At 36.6% G+C, this 22,500-nt stretch overlaps 1 protein-coding gene across 1 annotated transcript in view; it reads left to right on the top strand.

Moving 5' to 3' along the window:
- The window catches only part of LOC138716036 (ATP-binding cassette sub-family G member 4-like), a 159,617-nt gene that overhangs the window by 78,831 nt on the left and 58,286 nt on the right, over window positions 1-22,500 (top strand). The window contains exon 2 of the mRNA XM_069848950.1: window positions 16,604-16,721. Coding sequence (XP_069705051.1) covers window positions 16,604-16,721 — 118 coding nt within the window. The remainder of the gene's footprint in view (window positions 1-16,603; window positions 16,722-22,500) is intronic.

Genomic DNA, 22,500 nt, shown 5'->3' with positions numbered 1-22,500 from the left:
GACCGGGATGCGACGTAGGCAAACGGACGACAGTACCTGTGCGAAAATATGATCCAATATTGAAAGCTCTTTCGTGACTGGAAAACGCGAACGTATTTCTGGAACGTACTATACTCACTAACTCAGTATACGCGGCTTTGGTTCTGTGTGGAGGACGATTGAAAGTTTACTAGTAGAAGGTGTGAGAGTGAAGTACATTCAAAACTCAGTTACAATAAAAATTGAAGTAAAAATAAAATGATGTCCCTGTATCTGTTTCCTTTTCTTTCGTGTTATATGTAATTCTATGTTTTTTTTTATCTGTACTGTCTATTGTAATTGGGGCTTTGCCCTGTTATGGACATAAATAGATAGATAAATAAATAAATAAATGATGATGATGATGATGATGATGATGATGATGATGATGATGATGATAGAACGGTGGCATTATACTGGGGAATGGTAGAACACAAAGATGAGTAGCCTTGTCCACAAATTTCATAAGGTTGTTCGTTAATTCCTTTGCTGAGCAGCCATCGGTTGCAGTGTCCACCTCCTACTAACAGTCGAGGTATGTTTACTTTCTGGTTTCCTGGTTTGTTTTGTGTGTGCGGCCAGTTTCACTTTCCAAGGCTAACAGGTGTTCACGGGATACCGATCAGCTGGCTCTTTCATACGAGCTGAAGTTTGCTGATCTTCACGGAGCGGCGTCTTGTACCACGATACTTTCATGGCTTGTACTGCCGTGAGTTCTTGACGTAAACGTGTACCTTGCATTACAGGGATTTCGTTGCGTTTTATATCGATGGTGTTCAGGTAAAAAGAGCTTACCATACAAAATACATATATATTTTTTTTCAGAAACAGCTATGATTAAATTTTTGCACATTATTATTATTTACTTCATAGGAAAGAATGTGAACATAATTGTCGAGAAAAATATAATATATTCACGTCTTGCAATAATAATAATAATAATAATAATAATAATAATAATAATAATAATAATAATATTTACAAATTACTTTTAAGGAACCCGGAGGTTCACTGCCGCCCTCACATAAGCCCGCCATTCGTCCATATCCTGAGCAAGATTAATCCAGTCTCTATCATCATATCCTACCTCCCTAAAATCCACTTTAATATTATCCTCCCATCTACGTCTCGGCCTCCCCAAAGGTCTTTTTCCTCCGGTCTCCCAACTAACACTCTATATGCATTTCTGGATTCGCCCATGCGTGCTACATGCCCTGCCCATCTCAAACGTCTGGATTTAATGTTCCTAATTATGTCAGGTGAAGAATACAATGCGTGCATTTCTGCGTTGTGTAACTTTCTCCATTCTTCTGTAACTTCATCCCTCTTAGCCCCAAATATTTTACTAAGCACCTTATCCTCGAACACTCTTAATATCTGTTCCTCTCTCAAAGTAAGAGTCCAAGTTTCATAACCTAACTTTCAGATTTTTTGATAGACTAGATGACAAAAGCTTCTCAACCGAATAATAACAGGCATTTCCCATATTTATTCTGCGTTTAATTTCCTTCCGAGTGTCATTTTTATTTGTTACTGTTGCTCCAAGATATTTGAATTTTTCCACCTCTTGGAAGGATAAATCTCCAATTTTTATATTTCCATTTCGTACAATTTCCTTCCGAGTGTCATTTTTATTTGTTACTGTTGCTCCAAGATATTTGAATTTTTCCACCTCTTGGAAGGATAAATCTCCAATTTTTATATTTCCATTTCGTACAATATTCTGGTCACGAGATATAATCGTATACTTTGTCTTTTCGGGATTTAATTCCAAATCTATCGCTTTACTTGCTTCAAGTAGAATTTCCGTGTTTTCATGCGCGCAAAATTTCATTAATTTATCTAAAAAATGTAGAAGTTTGGAAGAAAACGGATTTGGAAAACTTAAGTTACGGAAAATGAGCGACAAATTTACAGAAGGTGAGAAATTTTGTCCATATTTAAATTGCCAAGGGAAATTTCACAGTTTCACGTTTTAGGTCTCAACTCGAAAAGTATTAGAGATATTTAAAGATTTTTTACAGTAATATTGAGGAACGTCCATTCAACAAAAAGGGGGGGAAAAGTAAAAATTTTTTCGGCTTCCGAAGGTATATATGTCCCCTTAAATTATAGCACGAATGGCCACTCTGTCACCAATAGGAAAAGTTGACATAAAATTGGAAATAATATTGCACATACAGCTTAATTCCATTTATGGCGGACTAAAACTTGACCTCCTCTCTTACAGCCTTAAATGTAATTTGTAAGTATAGATACGTTTTGAGATTCATGCTTCTTTCTCTGCCTGTTTTCTCTCTACTCGTACATGCCATTAATTTCATACAATTGGAGTGACAAGTTCTGGTAATGATGGCAATGAGGAGACGGATCTCTTGAATTTCTTCATCTGTCGAGGTCATCTTAAATGACTCTCTTACGACAGATCTCTACTTTAAAATTCCAGTTTTCTTTGAGTGAAACATCGCATATTTCAACACACGTTAATTAATTTTTTAATAAATTATAGCCGATGAAAATAGAAAATTGAGAGTGAAATCTTGCTTCCAAAGAGTTTGACGTAAATACGTCTTCTATTAAAATTGCTTTTTAGGTTTAGTGTTTCTTATATATATACATACACACAACAAATATAAATGTTACTCGGGAGGAAATTAAAAACAGAATAAATATGGGAAATGCCTGTTATTCTTCCGTTGAGAAGCTTTTATCATCCAATCTGCTATCAAAAATTCTGAAAATTAGAATTTATAAAACAGTTATATTACTGGTTGTTCTTTATGGTTGTGAAACTTGAACTCTCACTTTGAGAGAGGAACATAGGTTAAGGGTGTTTGAGAATAAGGTGCTTAGGAAAATATTTGGGGCTAAGAGGGATGAAGTTACAGGAGAATGGAGAAAGTTACACAACGCAGAAATGCACGCATTATATTCTTAACCTAACATAATTAGGAACATTAAATCGAGACGTTTGAGATGGGCAGGGCATGTAGCACGTATGCGCGAATCCAGAAATGCATATAGAGTGTTAGTTGGGAGACCGGAGGGATAAAGATCTTTGGGGAGGCCGAGACGTGGATGGGAAAATAATATTAAAATGGATTTGAGGGAGGTGGGATATGATGGTAGGGACTGGATTAATCTTACTCAAGATAGGAACCTATGACGGGCTTATGTGAGGGCGGCAATGAACCTCCGGGTTCCTTAAAAGCCAGTAAGTAAGATAGTAAGTAAGTAAGTAAGCCTTTACAGAGGGGCCAGCTGTAACGGAAACTGTTTGTTTGTTTTCTTAAGGGTGAAAAGTGAAATCCCCCTATACTTTGAGGATGTTACTGTCGGACCGAGTGGTTATGTTGCAGGGTCGTCGAAAATGGGAAAATCAAGTGACAGTTATTTAACGGGACCCTTTTCTGTAAGTTATTTTAAACAATTATTGTATAATATTACGTAGAATTGTAATTCCATACAGCAAATATTTTCAGGAAAAAGCCTAACAACTCATCACTAGCCTTTACAGAGGGGCGAGCAGAAACGAATGTGGGAAACCGAAATGCAACATAAGCATTCGGCCGAACAGTATGTTTTCCTCTCTTTTTTCTGGATGATATCAATAATGATTGTTTCCAAACACTTGGTATTGTTCCATATATCCTAATATCGCTAAAAGTAATTAGAACCAATGTGATACGAAGTGTAGGCTTATGTATACTTACTTACATACTTACTTACTGGCTTTTAAGGAACCCGGAGGTTCATTGCCGCCCTCACATAAGCCCGCCATTGGTCCCTATCCTGAGCAAGATTAATCCAGTCTCTACCATCATATCCCACCTCCCTCAAATCCATTTTAATATTATCTTCCCACCTACGTCTCGGCCTCCCCAAGGTCTTTTTCCCTCCGGCCTCCCAACTAACACACTATATGCATTTGTGGATTCACCCATACGTGCTACATGTCCTGCCCATCTCAAACGTCTGGATTTTATGTTCCTAATTATGTCAGGTGAAGAATACAATGCGTGCAGTTCTGCATTGTGTAACTTTCTCCATTCTCCTGTAACTTCATCCCTCTTAGTCCCAAATATTTTCCTAAGAACCTTATTTTCAAACACCCTTAACCTATGTTCCTCTCTCAAAGTGAGAGTCCAAGTTTCACAACCATACAGAACAACCGGTAATATAACTGTTTTATAAATTCTAACTTTCAGATTTTTTGACAGCAGACTAGATGACAAAAGCTTCTCAACCGAATAATAACAGGCATTTCCCATATTTATTCTGCGTTTAATTTCCCGAGTGTCATTTATATTTGTTACTGTTGCTCCAAGATATTTGAATTTTTTCACCTCTTCCAAAGATAAATCTCCAATTTTTTATAGGTAGGCTTATGTATACTCAGTATAATCATAAATTTAAAGCATAGTGGTTTCCTCAAAATTACAGCAGTGGATACTTCTCACTCCCATTAAAACAAGATAGCGGGATGAAATACGGCAACTTCCCTGGTTGTAGACCCCGGGGTTGACTGGTTAATGGAGCTCTTGAAGTCTCTTTCATACCACAACTTTCCAAGAACAGCTAGGTCGTTGGCCTCGGGTTGGTTCTGGTAAATTCGAGAAGGAAGACGACCTCCAGGGGTATGATGACAAAGGAAACAGTGTAGGTAGATCTCTGACACACAATGACTAGTGAATTGAATTCTTATCTGCTGTAGCAGAGATTATGATAGCGTCTGTGTAATACCTGCCAGATGCAGATTAAAGATGCTTAAGGTAGGCCTACATACACGAAAATAATCAGCCCTGTACATTACGCCTACTGCTCGGTCAAGATACAAACTGTATCAAAAGCAGGTCGCTGCTGTAGGTTTGTTGTCATCAATTTGTGCCTAACACCTAACAACTTCCATGCATAATGCGCGCGTCGCCCAAAATTAGCTAATGACCGGGCTTCGAGACTTTGGACCCGATACAATAAGTTTACTGTGCATGCACTATAGGTTGTTGACTCGCTGCAGGTAGATACAGATGTATTGAGGTAACAACGTTGCTATTTAGAGCAGAGTACGGTAGTATGGGGAAACACACACATAATAATAATGATAATAATAATAATGTTTTATTTTCGCTGGCAGAGTTAAGGCCATAAGGCCTTCTCTTCCACTCAACCAGCCTTAATCAATACAATACATAAATTTAAATTACAAATATTTACTCTACACTTAAAAGGTTCTCACTACACATTTATTTAAATTTAGATAAATCTATAAGGTAAAGTAGTAACTTAATTTATGAGCTAATTTAATTCAATGAATTATAATTAATTTAATATTTGAGATAGCTAGTAAAATGATGAAAATTTAATTTAATATAACCTTACTAGGACTATGTTACAGGGAGAATACTTGTATTTCTGTTTCTATAATGAGAATATTAATGTAATTGCAATTAGAGGTTTTGTAAATCTATTTAGAGAAATTAATGATAATAATAATAAGAATGGACAGATGTTAGTTTCATTATAAGTAACACATATTAATCAGCAATTCATCTGTTAAGTAAGAATTTATGTAATTTTGACCTAAATGAAGTTATTGTCCAACAACCCCTTATATTGTCCAACAACCCCTTACATATGTACATTGTGAAAGTAAATATACATTACACAATGATAATGTCAAAAGAATGTGAAAAGCATTTATTCTCCTGTCTTTTATAAGCATTTGTGTTTAATTATACACCGTGTTAATGTTGGAAATAAACATGTAGCAATTTTAATTTTTTTCATTTATCCTATTGGTCGTCTTTAGGAAGTGCAGTTACAGTACCGAATTGCAATGTACCTACTACAATATACATTCTCAGTGTCTCAAACGTAAATCTTTTTCGGTTATCTGCCAAAGTTTGTACTGTAGAAAGCTGCGCTCTACATCGCATGACGTGATAGGAGCAAAACGAAAAAACCTAACGTCATCGCAGTCTCTAAGAGACAGTCCTTTATTCTCGGGTGACTCTATATCTACTAATTTGCTGTTTATGTTACACAATGTTCCATATCCGTTATTTTTACTTAAAATTGATTTTCACTTCTGTTTTACACGTTCAGTAACCGGTGTACTTGATGTCTCATTAATTATCTGTGTCATTTCCTCAACTAATTTGAAGACTTCCGGCATCTCTTGCTCTGACTTTTCTAACCATGTAATAGTTTCAGACACAGTTTGAAAAAAGGTTAGTATGAAAACCGGATTATTCGTCAGAACCTTCAAATCCAGAGCGTTTTCCTTTGCGTATTTGTTGGCATTCATTCTACAGTACCCCCACCCACTGTACGCTTTACCACTATACTCAGTACGCCGTTATGCGGATTTCCCGCTGAACTGCTCTATTGGGTCCGAAGTCTTGAAGCCTGCTCATGACTTTCGTTCTCCCGCATCGACACGATAATCTACTGCATTTAGGGATGATCACATAACTTCAATCGATAAATTTTCAGTTTTTCCCCCTTAAGAGGACGCTTATATGATTTTTAAAACATATACAATTTTCATTCAAAATGTATTAAATTTAAACTACATAAATGTACTTACAATACGATGGATGAACTGTGTAAAATTCCGTGTCATTGGGGCTATAGTTTTGAAATTATATTTATGCTCGACCATGCCGAAATGTAGTAATTATACACCTGGTAACAGTCCTTTAATGCATTTCATTAAAGTACACTTATTCATTAAAGTTCAGGTTTTCGATTATTCTCGGATATGCAATCGAAAGACAACTAGCAGAACTTCACGCAGGCTGGAAATCCAATACTGTCGCAGAAGGTTATGTTCTGTTACTATAATAATTAGCGTTGCAAATCTAGTCTTTCAGGTGAAGCTCCCTATAAAGCAGATTTGAATAATTTCAAGGGAAAAATTGTTCCGGGGCCGGGTATCGATCCCGGGACCTCTGGTTGAACGTACCAGCGCTCTACCACTGAGTAGAGAGTGGTAGAGAGCTGGTACGTTCAACCAGAGGTCCCGGGATCGATACCCGGCCCCGGAACAATTTTTCCCTTGAAATTATAATTGGCGTTAATTGTAAATAATATTCAAATAAATTCAATTTGTCATCTCGTTTTTCAATGTCGAATTCAATTTATTTTTATTATATTCTATATATTATTTTATATTCTCTTATAGGCCTATTAATATTATATCTGAACTGCGACCGAACACGAGCGCTGCTCATTCGGTCTCAAATTTTGTTAATAGTACTGTATCTCCTGTTTTATATTGTTTGTATTATTTTATTTCTATTTCTCTTGTTTGTTTGTAATTAAGTTATATTCTTTATTCTGTATATTTAAATTTAAATAAATAAATCAATTTCAAGGTTATATCAAGTTTAACGTTTATCTTACTCTCTAGATTATATCAAAGTCGTCGACATTCGTTGCCCGGAAAAAATCAATACTTTCGCGTCGGCGCACATCTCACAATTTACGAGGTTGTACAAGGTCAGTTCGCTCCCCAGTCACATAAGAATAATATTACATGAATACTTATGAATAATTTCAAGTTAGAAATATGGTCGAGCATAAAAAGTCGTATGAAACTTGCCTATAATGGTAATTAAGACGCTCGTATGAAAATTATGAAATTCGCTTGAGCTCGTTTCATAAACATCCTCTCGTCTTAATTACTATCATTATAGGCTCGTTGCATAATGTACTATTTTTAAATCGTTTGTGGATTTTCTCCTAACATATTCACGTCATCCGCATAAACAAGTTGCTGATGTAACCCGTTCAATTCCATACTCTCTCTGTTTTTCTGGATTGTCCTAATGGCGATTCTAAAGCAAAGTTAAAAAATAAAGATGATAGTGCATCTCCCTGCCCTAGCCCGCATTGCACCGGCACAAAGATGCACAAACACATCCAACGTTCTGTAACCCTTCTTTATGGAACTCAGTGAAAATGACCACCTCATTCTTTTTTTTTTAACAGTGTCAAAATTTCCGACGAAAAAATGAAAATTTCTCTCGAATTAGTATAATTAAGGCTCAGGGAGACATACACAATAGATTTTCTTACTTCCGTCGGTAAGCATTATGGTCGCTCTCTACGGGTTTGCATAAAGGAGCCACAGCTGTAACTTGTAGATAATTTCCGTAGTATAGCTGAATATGATAGCGTATCGAGGAAATGTTGTGTAACACATCGTGTAGAATGCATCTGTCGGCAATATGACTTGCAACTGTAGTAATGAATACTAGGATTCTGGAGGAGATAACACAATGTCTGTTGCGTATGGAGCTCCTGGGTTATCTGAGGCCATGATCAGTGTTGCCAACTGAAGTGTACAGGAAGTCACCAAACAGTATTTCAGAAGTCTCTAGATTCATCATTATCAATGTAGAAAATTCTATTTTTGACGTCCACACCTGTGGAGTAACGGTCAGCGCGTCTGGCCGCGAAACCAGGTGGCCCGGGTTCGATTCCCGGTCGGGGCAAGTTACCTGGTTGAGGTTTTTTCCGGGGTTTTCCCTTAACCCAATACGAGCAAATGCTGGGTAACTTTCGGTGCTGGACCCCGGACTCATTTCACCGGCATTATCACCTTCATTTCATTCAGACGCTAAATAACCTGAGATGTTGATACAGCGTCGTAAAATAACCCAGTAAAATTAAAAATTAAAATCTATTTTTGACGCTAGAGAATGCTGAAAAGTCGCTAACTCCCTATTTAATCAATGGAAATGTTCAAAGAAATTGTCGCCGAAAATAGTTATAAGTTGCCGGATTTAGCGACTTGTCGCTAAATTGGCAATACTGGCCATGACTCGGTAGCAGGGGTCTATTGGTTAACTTACACCAGGGACGTGCAGATCGGTGTTGTCAACTTAGCTATTTTATGGTTAAATCTAGCATAAATTGGCAACACTGGCCATGATTTTTTTTAGCAGGGATCTATTGGTTTCTTTGCAACAGAGATATGCAGATCAGTGTTGCCAACTTAGCTATTTTATGGTTAAATCTAGCATAAATTGGCAAGACTGGTCATGATTTGGTAGCAGGGATCTATTTGTTATCTTTTACCAGGAATGCGCATTTCAATGTTCCAACTTAGCTATTTTATGGCTAGATATAGCATAAATTGGCAACACTGGCCATGATTAGGTAGCAGGGATCTAGGTTGTTACCTTACATCAGGAATGCGCAGATCAGTGTTGCCAACCTAGCTATTTTATGGCTGAATCTAACATAAATTGGCAAGACTGGCTATGACTCGGAAGCAGATGTCAATTGGTTACTTTACACCAGGGATATGCAGATCATTGCTGCCAACTTAGTAATTTTATTATGATTTAATTTAGCATAGCCAGAGTGACAGCCATAAAAATTCAAAGAATCTCTGTAGTTAGAAGTAGGCCTGTAGCGTATTTTATATAAGTAGGCCTATTTAGCTAGAGTCTAGCTTTTTTAAATGTTTATTTATAGAATGTCATACGAAAATAAATCTCATAATTATGAAAACATTTAATTGAAAATTTCGCATCATGAGTGCTTGCAAAATTTAATACCGTTTTATTGTTTGATTTGTACACAGCACGGATTTTCTTTTTCTTATATACATCTACAATATTCTGCTAATGGCCAAATGCAGTGCATCAGACACCAATCACATATTGAAGATGACGGCATAAGAAGGACTCATTCGTTTGTTTTACGGAATTTCCTTGGTAACAGTTGAGACATTATGAAGCTCATAGAAGGGGACATCATGAAGGGATAGCAACGGTATTTTATCCAAACATTTTAAACATTTTAGTCAGTAAACTTTTCAAAATCGATTTTAAACAAGTTCTATTACTTGGTAAGAACACGTCTATTCTCAGAGATAGTGCGCTGATATTTGGTCACAGCAGCCTGGGTTCGATCCCCGGTCTGGTCGTGGTGAAATTTGCAGGAGGAAAAGCAGATGTTGCAGAGAGTTTTTCTGGGGGTAGTACTCCCATTTCCCTCTTTCATTCCACCAATACTATTCATTTCATCTTTCTGTAGTTACAGCTAAAAATATGTCTCGGTCAAGTTTAGGGCGGTAGCACGGATTTCCGATGTTGATTTAGGAAGGGCTTGGGGCTCCGTGTCCTTCGGCTCATCAGATACTCGTCCACCCTCGTCTGTAGGCTCGCCTGCGGCATCTTCTCTCCTCTGGCGCGCTCCAAGGTGGTCGTCTTTGTCGCCCCATTCTTCTCACTGTTTTTCTTGTGAAATTTGGTATGAAGTTAGATTAGTTGTAATTGTGATAATTAATGATAACGGTAGTAATAATATCTATTGTTTTAATATTTTATTATTAGTATTACAGTGAAACCTGTTCAAATCGGAGCCTGAATAATCCGGAATCCTGTCTATTTCGGAACAATTTATTGGTCCTGGCGAAATTTGTATGTATTATGTGTAATTTTTCCTGAATAAAACGAAAACTGTCCAACGCAGAAACGGAAACTGTCTGCTACTGTTCAAAACGGAAACAATATTTTGGACACACTATATTTTGTAACTATATTTTGAAACAACGTGTAATTTCAAGGAATATACGAAATATGTAGGTCACTAAGATAAAAACAAGTTTTCTTTGCAAAATTCTAGAGGGTACGAGGGTGTGTTGGCCTGTCGGTCATAAATTTTATTACCCTGTTGACTAGGCAGACGAGTCCCTTCAAAGATTTTCAATGCTTCACACCCATATACTGTCGTAGCTATGCAGAGAGCAAGTGTAGTGATTTCCTGGTAAAAAAAAAGTTGCATAAAATGTGGCATTAACATTAAGTGATGAAGTAGAAGTTATCGAGATAAAGGAAAATTAGAAACAAAGTCTGTGTGAAATAATATTGAAGTACAGTTGTGGAAAACTCAGGTGTGACACTTTAAAAAATAAAGATCATAAAAATTCCGGCACATCCGGTGATGCTGATATAACCTCTGCAGTTGCGAGCGTCGTTAAATAAAACATAACATTTTAAAGATCATAATGAGTGGCGTGCGGTCAATATTGGTGACACAAAAGGAACCAGAAAGCAACTGTTTATGTGAAAATAAATGAACTGTTGTGGGAGTGGGTTCTCCATGACCTTTCAAAGAACAAGCCAATTTCTGGATCTATTCTGCAAAGCAAGCTATTGAACTGGGAAAGAAATGAAATACACCAGAATTCAAGGCTTCTAATAGATGGCTCCTAGTCCAATTAATTAATAATGTGCAGTGATATGCAGTACAGTATTGGAGTATAGTGTTAGATATTAAATAGAATGAGATTAGTAAACTTTAATAATGTTTAATGGCTAATGATTGAGTTACGATAATATTTATACAGAAAATGAGATTTTAATCAAGATGATTCACCAACGTAATAAGCGACAGAAAGCTGATTTAATGTGATGAGTGTTAAATGGAATATTTTTTACTTCTTGCAGTTTGCGGCATGCCATTTTGTTTTTCATGTATATGAATGACAAAATATTCCATTTTAATGTCGTACCTGAACAATACGGAAACCTGTCCACAATGGAAAAAAAATTAGGACCATGTCACTTCCGTCTTGAACAGGTTTCACTGTATTATTTTTGTTTTGAAGATTCAAACTGTGCATAGTTATAGCACGAATGTCCATACGGGCTCGTGCGAAGGATCTTGTGTACATGAGTTTGTATAATTTATTATGCATCAATAAATGCACTGATCTATCTATCTATCTATCTATCTATCTATCTATCTATCTATCTATCTATCTATCTATCTATCTATCTATCTATCTATCTATCTATCTATCTATCTATCTATCTATCTATCTATCTATCTATCTATCTATCTATCTATCTATCTATCTATCTATCTATCTATCTATCTATCTATCTATCTATCTATCTATCTATCTATCTATCTATCTATCTATCTATCTATCTATCTATCTATCTATCTATCTATCTATCTATCTATCTATCTATCTATCTATCTATCTATCTATCTATCTATCTATCTATCTATCTATCTATCTATCTATCTATCTATCTATCTATCTATCTATCTATCTATCTATCTATCTATCTATCTATCTATCTATCTATCTATCTATCTATCTATCTATCTATCTATCTATCTATCTATCTATCTATCTATCTATCTATCTATCTATCTATCTATCTATCTATCTATCTATCTATCTATCTATCTATCTATCTATCTATCTATCTATCTATCTATCTATCTATCTATCTATCTATCTATCTATCTATCTATCTATCTATCTATCTATCTATCTATCTATCTATCTATCTATCTATCTATCTATCTATCTATCTATCTATCTATCTATCTATCTATCTATCTATCTATCTATCTATCTATCTATCTATCTATCTATCTATCTATCTATCTATCTATCTATCTATCTATCTATCTATCTATCTATCTATCTATCTATCTATCTATCTATCTATCTATCTATCTATCTATCTATCTATCTATCTATCTATCTATCTATCTATCTATCTATCTATCTATCTATCTATCTATCTATCTATCTACCTATCTACCTATCTACCTACCTACCTACCTACCTACCTACCTACCTACCTACCTACCTACCTACCTACCTACCTACCTATCTACCTATCTATCTATCTATCTATCTATCTATCTATCTATCTATCTATCTATCTATCTATCTATCTATCTATCTATCTATCTATCTATCTATCTATCTATCTATCTATCTATCTGCCAGATACTCGTCCGAGGATACGATCTGGATATGTTAGGCTGAGGCAGGATGGTTCACCTGTCAGAGTCGGATTAACGAATGCAACCCAGGCCATGTGTCGATCTTGGGCAATCATCGCATGTACTCGTATAGGGCGAGCAATGGGCCAAAGTAAGTCAATCGAAACCAAGCCAAGGCAGTAGATGATGTCGACATATGCGACACGTGTCGTGCCGTAACTATTCGTATTTTGTGTGAACAACGTCGTAAACAGCACATCTCTCACTGCCTAAGCATCTGTAGACGTTCAGAGAGGCCCGCGAGGATAGAGTGCGAGCTGCCGAAAAACTGAACTGCATCGACGATCGTGTGGAGTGAATTTCATGGCTTCATTTAAGTTAATTAAAAAATAGGTTATTCGTGCTTTATTTACTTTAGATGATTCTACCACAGCAAGTTATATACACAGCGGGCCAAAAAACGGCACAAAAGCAGAAATACTCTATTTTCGGAAAATCATAATGAATACGCTGTTGGAAAGAGTAGACTTTGATAGGGGGACGAATTCTCTTAGTGGACCTTAAGGGGAGAGGATATTTTTTTTTTTTTTACTTTTTTCCTATTTGGTGTAGAATATTAATTTTTTGTATGTAGAGAGCTCATAGCTGTGGTAACACAACCAAATAAAAATATAAAAAAAAATTGTTTGGGGGCTCAAATTTGAAAAAAATGTACTCAATGCAGGATTGTACTAAAACCGAGAGGTCTATATCTAAACCGTTTTTAAAGATAGATTCAAACAGTTTTTACAATGTATTTTCAAAAGCATGCTCTACAATCTCTCTGTAACAGAATTTTGATATTAGTCCCTACGTTTGTAAAATAACAATTAAAATTTAATAACAATTTTCTGATTTCCTTTCTTGCAAATAAATGGACATATTATTTAAATTAAATCAATTAACAAAATTCTGTTACAGAGAAATAGTCGAAAGAATGTGTGTTCTAAATTTCATGCATTTATCTTTAATAATTTAGAAATTATATCCATTTTTGTCTGGCAATGTAGCAAAAAAAAATGAAGTTACTGGAAACCGATAAAAGGGGGCGTGTGATTTAAAAATCCGTAGTGCAGGAAGTTTAAAAATGACGTCTCAACATCCGATAAGGGCACAAATACCCACAAAATGTTATGCAATACATTCCTCACATATCGAAGGGTATTTTAAAGAAACAATTTTTTTTTTTGAAAATTTAATTTACCGGAAACAACAATAAAAGTGGGCGAGTGATTTAAAAATCCATAACGCAGAAAATTTAAAAATGGCGACTCAACATCCGATAAGGGCACAAATACCCACAAAATGTTATGCTATGCATTCCACACATATCACAGGGTTTTTTAAAGATTTTTTTTAATTTACTCATTTTTCACAAAAAAAAATATCATCCTCACCCCTTAAGCAACATCACACTTGCTTCTTAAAAACCGTGTAATCGATGGTGTTCGGTTAAAGGGAGATAAATCATAAAAATGAGTTTTGAGATAAATGAAAATTAAACTTAAAACCTTAGTGCATAAAATTTTCTACACAAATAAAACACATCAAATGCTTATATTCTTTTTTTATTTTTGAACACCCATGGGTAGAATTTAATTAGTGTTTTCCCCTGTGGAACAAAAGTCCATTTTCACAAAAATCACCCTTTACCCGAACATCATCGATATATTAACTATATAATTAAGTAGAGTAAAGGTTGGTAATATTGTGATACGAGTAGGTAATATTGTGCTAGTTCTTTTTGAGAATTTATTACAATTTTACTGAGCGAGAGAAGGACCGGTTTTGTGCAGAAACTTGTCCTCGAACATTCCCTTAATACGTTGACGCAAAAAACCGATCTTCTTCTCGCTCAGTAAAATTGTAATAAATTCTCAAAAAGAACTATCACAATATTATTCATATCACAATATTACCAACCTATACGCTATGTAAGTGGTCATTATCTTCATAGTTTGAAAAGCATCGTTACAGCAAGAGTCGTATTAAACAAGCGACATTCTTTCTCGCCATGAAAGAATATCAAGATATTCCCTATCCACGTGTCGGGAGTTGACGAAGGACATCTAGAGGTCAGTGCCAGTGTGTAATACGAGGAAGTTAATGATCAACATTTCTCATTGGTAACAACCCTATCGTGGGCCCCTCTGCATCCCAAATGAGGCGCACACCGGTGGATTTAGCGGAATCGAACCTGGACTGTCTAATCCGGGGCCAGATTCTACGAAGCATAAAAAATTACGGGCCATTTTCATCAGTACTGGTTAAATAGCTGCCGAATATACGTCAACTAACAACTGAATTAAGTACAGTACATGTGAACTTTCATACCATCTTTTTTTGATGTTACACATCTGTTTTCGACCTACGAGGAAAGAAAAATTGTAACGTTTTGACATGCAATGTTTTTCCGTAAACTCATTCAAGACTCGTGGTACCATGGAAACAGAAGTGTTCAACGCTAGACATAATCGTGTACGACGTGCTTTGGCGACATCGTTAAAAACTTTAAATTGGGAGATTCATGAGGAAGTACATTGTGTATCATCGGATGGTTCTTTTAGACGGGCAGACATTATTGCTATTAACGGCTATTGTTCTTGACCCTACTATTCGTTTCGAAAGGAACCTAAATCAGGCCACCGAAGTTGATATTGAGAAGAGTATATGAACCTTGTCTGCCTTATCTTTCTCAAAAGTACAACGTCCCTCTTAAACAATGGTCTGTCATTGGTTTGCTGTTTGGCAGTAGAGGTTCTATTACAAAATTCGCATTGAATTATCTTAAGAAACTTCACATTCCTTTTGATTATGTAATGTCTAGTCTTATAAATATTATCAAGGATTCTCTTCAAATATTACATCAATTAATCCACTTATATTTGCCTTCAACAATTAACTTTCTTTTTTCTTTAATGTTTCAAATCACATTATATTGTAGCTACATGTTTATTGTATTCAGGACCCTTGTGGTCACTCAAATTCTTTGAGCTGATGTCTTTAATGAATAAATAAAAAATGTATTTCGTGCCTCGAAGTTTTCTACACGGTCCGTCTAGCTGTATTTTATCCAATTATTGGAATATATTCATCCTATGTGTGGTATTATTAATCATTCAATAGGCCTACTTAAATCTATCCTTATCTAATCTAAAAATTACTTAAGTGTCAAGAATAAAGACGTTCCACACAATATACAAGAAGGTGCAATCAATATATTTCCGAACTGAACTTGTATTTATTGTACCGTTAAACATACATTGCGCGTGTCACTGAAGATCATTGCTTCCATGCCTGTTGAGTCAGTTTATTAAACAGCGTCAGATTGTCTTTAAGAACTGAGCTTCTACACGTGATTTTGTGCAAACATGTCAAGGATTTATTGCGATATTTCCTGGAATCTCCCAATATACGCCTCATGGCTAGTCTTCTTCTCTGCCTTTCAAGTGATACATTTAGTATAGATTCCAGGCGCTTTCCTGGTTCTTGGTAACCTCTCTGTTTCCTATGTGCTGTGAGTTGCCTACATTCAGATTAGTCCGGAAACTTATTGATTGCTCGTTGTAAAGGATTTTATAAATACACTTTTTTTTACTTAGCTTTATAGTTTAGATTAAAGTAAAAGAGGAAATTCAATTGAATGATTACAGAATTTACCCCCTGCAGAACATAGTTACTCGAAATTACCATATTCTATGACTTACTATTAGTAAACAGTCTTTATAGACATGTAACATGTTTGATGATTGTGACTTTTTTTACATTTCAGAGTCGAAATGCATCTTGAAGCGGATAAGCGGAGAGTTCCAATCGGGCGAGCTGACGGCCATCATGGGGCCCTCCGGAGCCGGCAAGTCCACGCTGATGGACATCCTCGCTGGATACACGTAAGTCCCTCGTCACATTCTTGTGCATGTTAAATTGCTGAATTATTAAATAATTATTTTTATATATTTCGATAACCAATTTACAATCCGCCCTGATACACTGCAACGTACTGACTTATTGTGCTCGTTATAATTCACTCCATTTAAGTTATGCTTTCTATTTCATTCCTTATATTCTTCCGCTTTCCAACCTGAAATTCTGCACCAATACTTCTCTATTTATTTCTAATTTTCCGTTATCTCTTCTATGTTTCTTCCATATTCTCTATCTGTCACTTGAATTACCTGATTATCCTACGTTTTTTCGTCATTCTTTTCGCATGTTAAAATTATATCAACTGGTAGAAAAATGACGACCGTAAGAGAGTGTGAAACCTGTAACTAGGAAAGGTAAAAATACCGGAAGTAGCCGAGCGAGTTGGCTGAGACGGTAGCGTTTAAGACTCGTATTCGGGAGGTCCCGGGTTCAAATTCCGTAGCCCACCAATCTGACTGGTATTTTTCGTGATTGCCCTCAGTCATAAAGACAAATGCCGGATTGGAAATTTACATGCCATGAATAATCACCAATATCATAAACATTAATAAATATCAGTCACATGAACACAAGCCATCTACAACTAGGCTTGCCAACTTTCATAAGTAAAAATTAGCGACATAAACGTTACTGACAATTTTATTCCACTAATTTATTTCCACATATTCAACAATACTACTCAAACAGTATATGTAGGCCTATATTGTAACAGAACCACCTCATTTCATGTGTAAAAAAAATTACAAAAAGTTACCAAAATGACCACAAAACAAGATGAAAAACAGTATAAATCCCTTATAAAAGAAATGTTAACTCTTTCGAAATTTGGAACCATCTTATTGATGTAATTACTAACTTAATATGAACTAACCTAACTTACGTAATCTGAAGTAACCCGAACTAACCTAACCTACCTACACAAAATATTTCAGCCACTCTTCCCGGAAAATACAGAGACGTTTACGTGATTTATCGCCGGCGCTATCAGATCTTATCACACTTAGGGGCTACGTTATTTTATAAGTCTTTGTTGTTGTCCTCGTTGAGATATATAGAAGTGGTCATGTAATTTCCCCCCCCCCCCGAAACCAATGAATGGCGCATCAAGTGGAAAATGTGGACATAATACTGAATGGCGCCGAACTAAAGTCAAAGTGCATAAGATGAGTACAGAGAATAGATGATTCAGTGAGTATCCTGTAGGCTGTGATCAAACCTGCCCTAACTTGTGTATTATATCATGGTCCTCATCACTCTGTTGACACATCAACGAGAATTAAATTTCTGCCTTGAGCATGGACCCTAGAGTCATTTTTCCATTTCGTAAACATGTCTGTATGAGACTGTGTAGAAATATCTTCCAATCCAGAATAAATCCAACAATCTGATAGGAACGAAAATCAGCTGTAAATGTCTAATATGCCATGAAATCGGGACATTTTGATACGTGTGCAAATTATTTCGGGACGCGGGACACAATGGTCGAAATCCGGACTGTCCCGAAAAAAAAAAACGGAACGGTTGGCAAGCGTTTCTACAACACACACTATACTCCTTTTTTTTTTTTTTTAAGATGGGACATGACAGAAGCGTTGTGATCGGAAAAACAACTGAATGTCACATAGCGTGATAGGCCTGTTGCTATGGTAACAACGGTTGAGTTGCCAAACTTATAGTTCCTACGTGGCGAGTGCCTAATACCTCTCTTGGCGACATTTATTGTGCATACAATGTTAGCGTTGGTACGTTTCGTGTTTGATTCTCTGTCGATTTTTGTATTGTTCGTGTCAATTGTCAATTAATGTTTTAACGTCAGCCATCTTAACGTCAATTGCTAGCTTCCATCAGCTGGCAGCATGGTAGTCCATATTGGCAACATGGCACTGTAGTTCCAAGCTCGGCCGCTTAACTGTCATGTCCCATCTGTCAAAAAAACAAGTACAGAAACAGAAACTCAATAACAGCGAAAACAGCTTACTGCCTACTCACAGATCTTAAACACGGGATATGACAACAGATATTAAAGCGCATGCAAATAAACTTAACAAAAAAAACGGGAAGAGAAAGGGCGAAAGACGGAGTGCAAAAAAAAAAGAGAGTAAAAGTCTGTTTAAAACTTGGAGCAACAGAAATAAAAAAGGGAAAGACGGAGAAAGATATAAAGAAGAAAAGAAGCTGGACAGAAAACAGAGTGGAAAAGAGGAGTAGGAAAAAGATGCGAAAAGAAATGGAGAGAGAGATAGACATGGTAACTTCACAGTCTAGTATATACAGTCACGAAGCTCAATACGTAGTAAATATGCATCCATAGATAGTTGCTAAGCACTAGGATCGCTAATATCGCCTCATTACAGACAATGCGAAATAGTGCCGGCACAGTCTATTGTTTCTAGCACCCTCACAACTCAAGCTTCGTGACTGTATATACTAGACCAGCCGTGGCGAAAATGCGACTCGGGAGCACATTGTGGCTCGCAATGATAGCTGTGCTTTTCTCTTGCTTCCTACCACCCCTAACCCCCACCCTCTCACTCATTGGAGTCAAACTCCGTTCCATTTGTATTTGTCTCTGACCTGCGAGTGGCGTATCGTCGCAATGTCTCTCTCGAAACCATGTACCTCTATAAAAACGAAAGTTTCAAGTAGGATGGGAGGACGCATTTTTTTGCTGTCAATATGATGAGAATATTAAAAGTATGATTTGTTCACAAGTATTACGAGGAAAACAGTTATATAACATAAAACGGCATTATACTACTGTACATATCACTCATGAAAGATTAAAAGGTTAAATGTTGTTGTTGTTATTATTATTATTATTATTATTATTATTATTATTATTATCATCATCTCTGTACGTCGACCCTTTTTCAGCAGATGTACGAATAATGCGGTTAGATCTTCAATTGAAACTCACAGATTTACTTACAATGTGACGTTAGAAAAAAGCTAGATGATTGTAAGGACTTGGCAAATGTTGAACTTTTCAAATCTTTGTCAAAAAATAAATATCCGAAGATTCGTTCTTTCGCTTGCTCCTTTGAAGCCATGTTCGCTGCTACTTACGTTTGTGAAAAATTATTTTCAACAATGAAAATAGTAAAAACCAAATTTAGATCACGACTGACAGACAAATACCTTCGTGATTAACTACGACTGGCAGTAAGTGACATAATTCCTGATTTTGAAACTTTGTCGCGGAGACATTATGAAGACAGTTAATTTTAGGTTATGATAATGTGTCCTATGTTTTTTTTTTTATTCATTCCTTTCTTCGTTACACGTACTAAACATTAGTTTGTAGCCTTGTAATGTATAAAATTGTATTGAAGTGCTTGACGTAAGGAAAATGAAAATTCGTTAATAAGTCAGACAGTTGCCTGACTTCCCCTTCGGGTGTCCGCCTCCCTCCATAGGTGCTATGCACGTTGCAGTTACACAGTGGCTCGGCGCACGATTACATTTTTGCCACAGCTGAACTTTGGTCTGTCCAAAACTACTTCCGACCTGACAAATGGCGCCTTTAGCATGTTACCATAGCAACCATTCAAATCAACCAATCACGAGAGACGCGTAACCACGGTAACGGGACGGTGTTGCCGTGTCTTTGTTTACAAGTTGCACGTGTGAGTACCACGGACTAGTGGTGAATACGGTGCCCGGAATTACTTTGAGTTGGCTGGTTAGCGCGTGCTTTGTGTGAATTAAAAATGCTGCTTAGTTATATTATTGTTTTAGTGCATCGATAATTATTGTGTTTAAATTATATTACACGTATTATCTTCGTTGTCATTGGTGGAGTGTGTGACTAGTGTGTGTTTTCTAGTTTCTGCGAGATTTTCTAAAGAGGTGACTTGTGCAATGTCGGAAGGAAGGAAGGAAAGACAGACGGAGAACAAGGAATATTGTAGAAGGTGCCTCGTTAAAGAGTCAATCGAGAGATGATGTGTTATGTAAGAGAGTATTTTGAGAGGGAAAAAGATAATGGCGGGCCTCTTTTACCTTTGGCGCAAGTCGTAATGAGAACTGCTGCTTGTGTTAAAATTAATAAGAGCACTGTTATTGATATCGGAAAAGAAAAAGGCCGTGTAGATTTTTAATCATAAATATTTTTACAGTTTACAAATTCTTCAACGGTTTTCTAACAATATTACATTGACGAAATACCGGCACTCATAACAGTAAAGGCTTCGTATTAAATTTAAACCAGTTTTCACAGTTTACAGTCCTTTCGACGCTTTTCTAACGGTATTACATTGAAGACTACTACCACTACTACTACTTATAATAATAGACTAATAAAAATAATAATGTAGGCCAATTTTAATGCCTAGTGTTCAACAAATTGGTTAAAAATATGTGTTCATGTCAGCCGTTCATTACTGCACTCTATCGGCAGCGCGCTCGCTTATATGAAAGATGGGCAACATGACAACACTGCTCCCCCTTCTCTGTAAACTGTCAAGTCGGAAGTAGTTTTGGTCAAGGTATAGACTGTGGTAACTTGGACAAGATTTCATAGAGAGACGAAGAGTTTGAAGAGGAGTGAGTGAAAGAGAGCACACGTGTCGGCCTGACGTGCCCATGAGATCCGAGTGTGCCGACCAGATTAGCGAGGAGATGCAGGTTGCAGTCTAGTAGAAAGTGAGGCGCTTATCCCAAGGCTGCGGGTGGAGCCACGTGCGGAGCTAGTGATGTGAGGAGGCTAAATAAGACAATGTGATCCTCACACACCTTGGGAACCTTCCAACACGCCGGCAGTTCATACTAGTATGACTCTTAACGGTCGGTAAGGCAGCGGACTGTAGTGACACAGCAATTCACAAGGACGAGATGTGTGCAAAGGAAACCTTCTACTGCAGGGGCGGCTCGTCCGTAAGAGCTGCGGAGCTCCAGCACTCCCTGCTTTGACAGAAAAATAATAATAATATTTGTTTTAATTTGTAGAAGAATTGTTACAGCTTTTATTGGTAAATTGCTTTATATTTCATCTGGCCGGGAATATGTACTATTATCTTATGCATAATCTTTTTGCGCGTCGACTGTATTGGAATTGACACTGCATTCAAAGTCGTCCTGGGATCTGCAGGATGGGCAGCTCATAGAGAGTGTGTCTTGTTTGGTCAGGGGGTAGAGAGGTGAAGGGAAGCAGAGGGAAACTGCCGCTGTTAAAACCCATATTTCGCTGCAGTGGCTTGCAGAGAGGGAAGATCTTTCCTCCACTCCCACGTCGCTATTGTAATGCTACGTCAAATGGATTCTCTATTCCCTTGAAACTTAATGACAAAATTTTTATTTTCTCTTCACATACTTATTGTTGTAGAATCTTATCGAGTTAATATAACGAAATTAATATTCTTTTTTGCCTCATTGTTACGTATATATCCAGTCTCCAGTAGAACCTTAGGATTTGCCTTAACTCAGAATGATTGCACTAGTAGAATCCTTTTGATATAGCATGTAAAATACGAAAGAGACTTCTTTTCTAGTTTTAGAACATTGTTGACCATCAGTATATCTGAGTGTTGCTTTGGTGTGACGTCTTAGTACCGTAACTTAACCAGTGCAAATGTGCAAGAATGAGTGTGTGTGAATTACAGAATATTAATTTTATTTTTCTCAACTTTCCCTCGTGGAGAAGATTTATGTAATGAAGTGAAATTACAGGGTCGTCCGTTACCCGACTTAAATCTTACTCAAGCTTCATCCAGCCGAAATAGTGCATATATGTAAGGAAGTATA

The sequence above is a fragment of the Periplaneta americana genome, chromosome 2 (genome assembly GCF_040183065.1).
Source record: "Periplaneta americana isolate PAMFEO1 chromosome 2, P.americana_PAMFEO1_priV1, whole genome shotgun sequence".
Taxonomy (NCBI): Eukaryota; Metazoa; Arthropoda; class Insecta; order Blattodea; family Blattidae; genus Periplaneta; species Periplaneta americana.
This window is presented reverse-complemented; position numbering and strand designations above follow the sequence as displayed.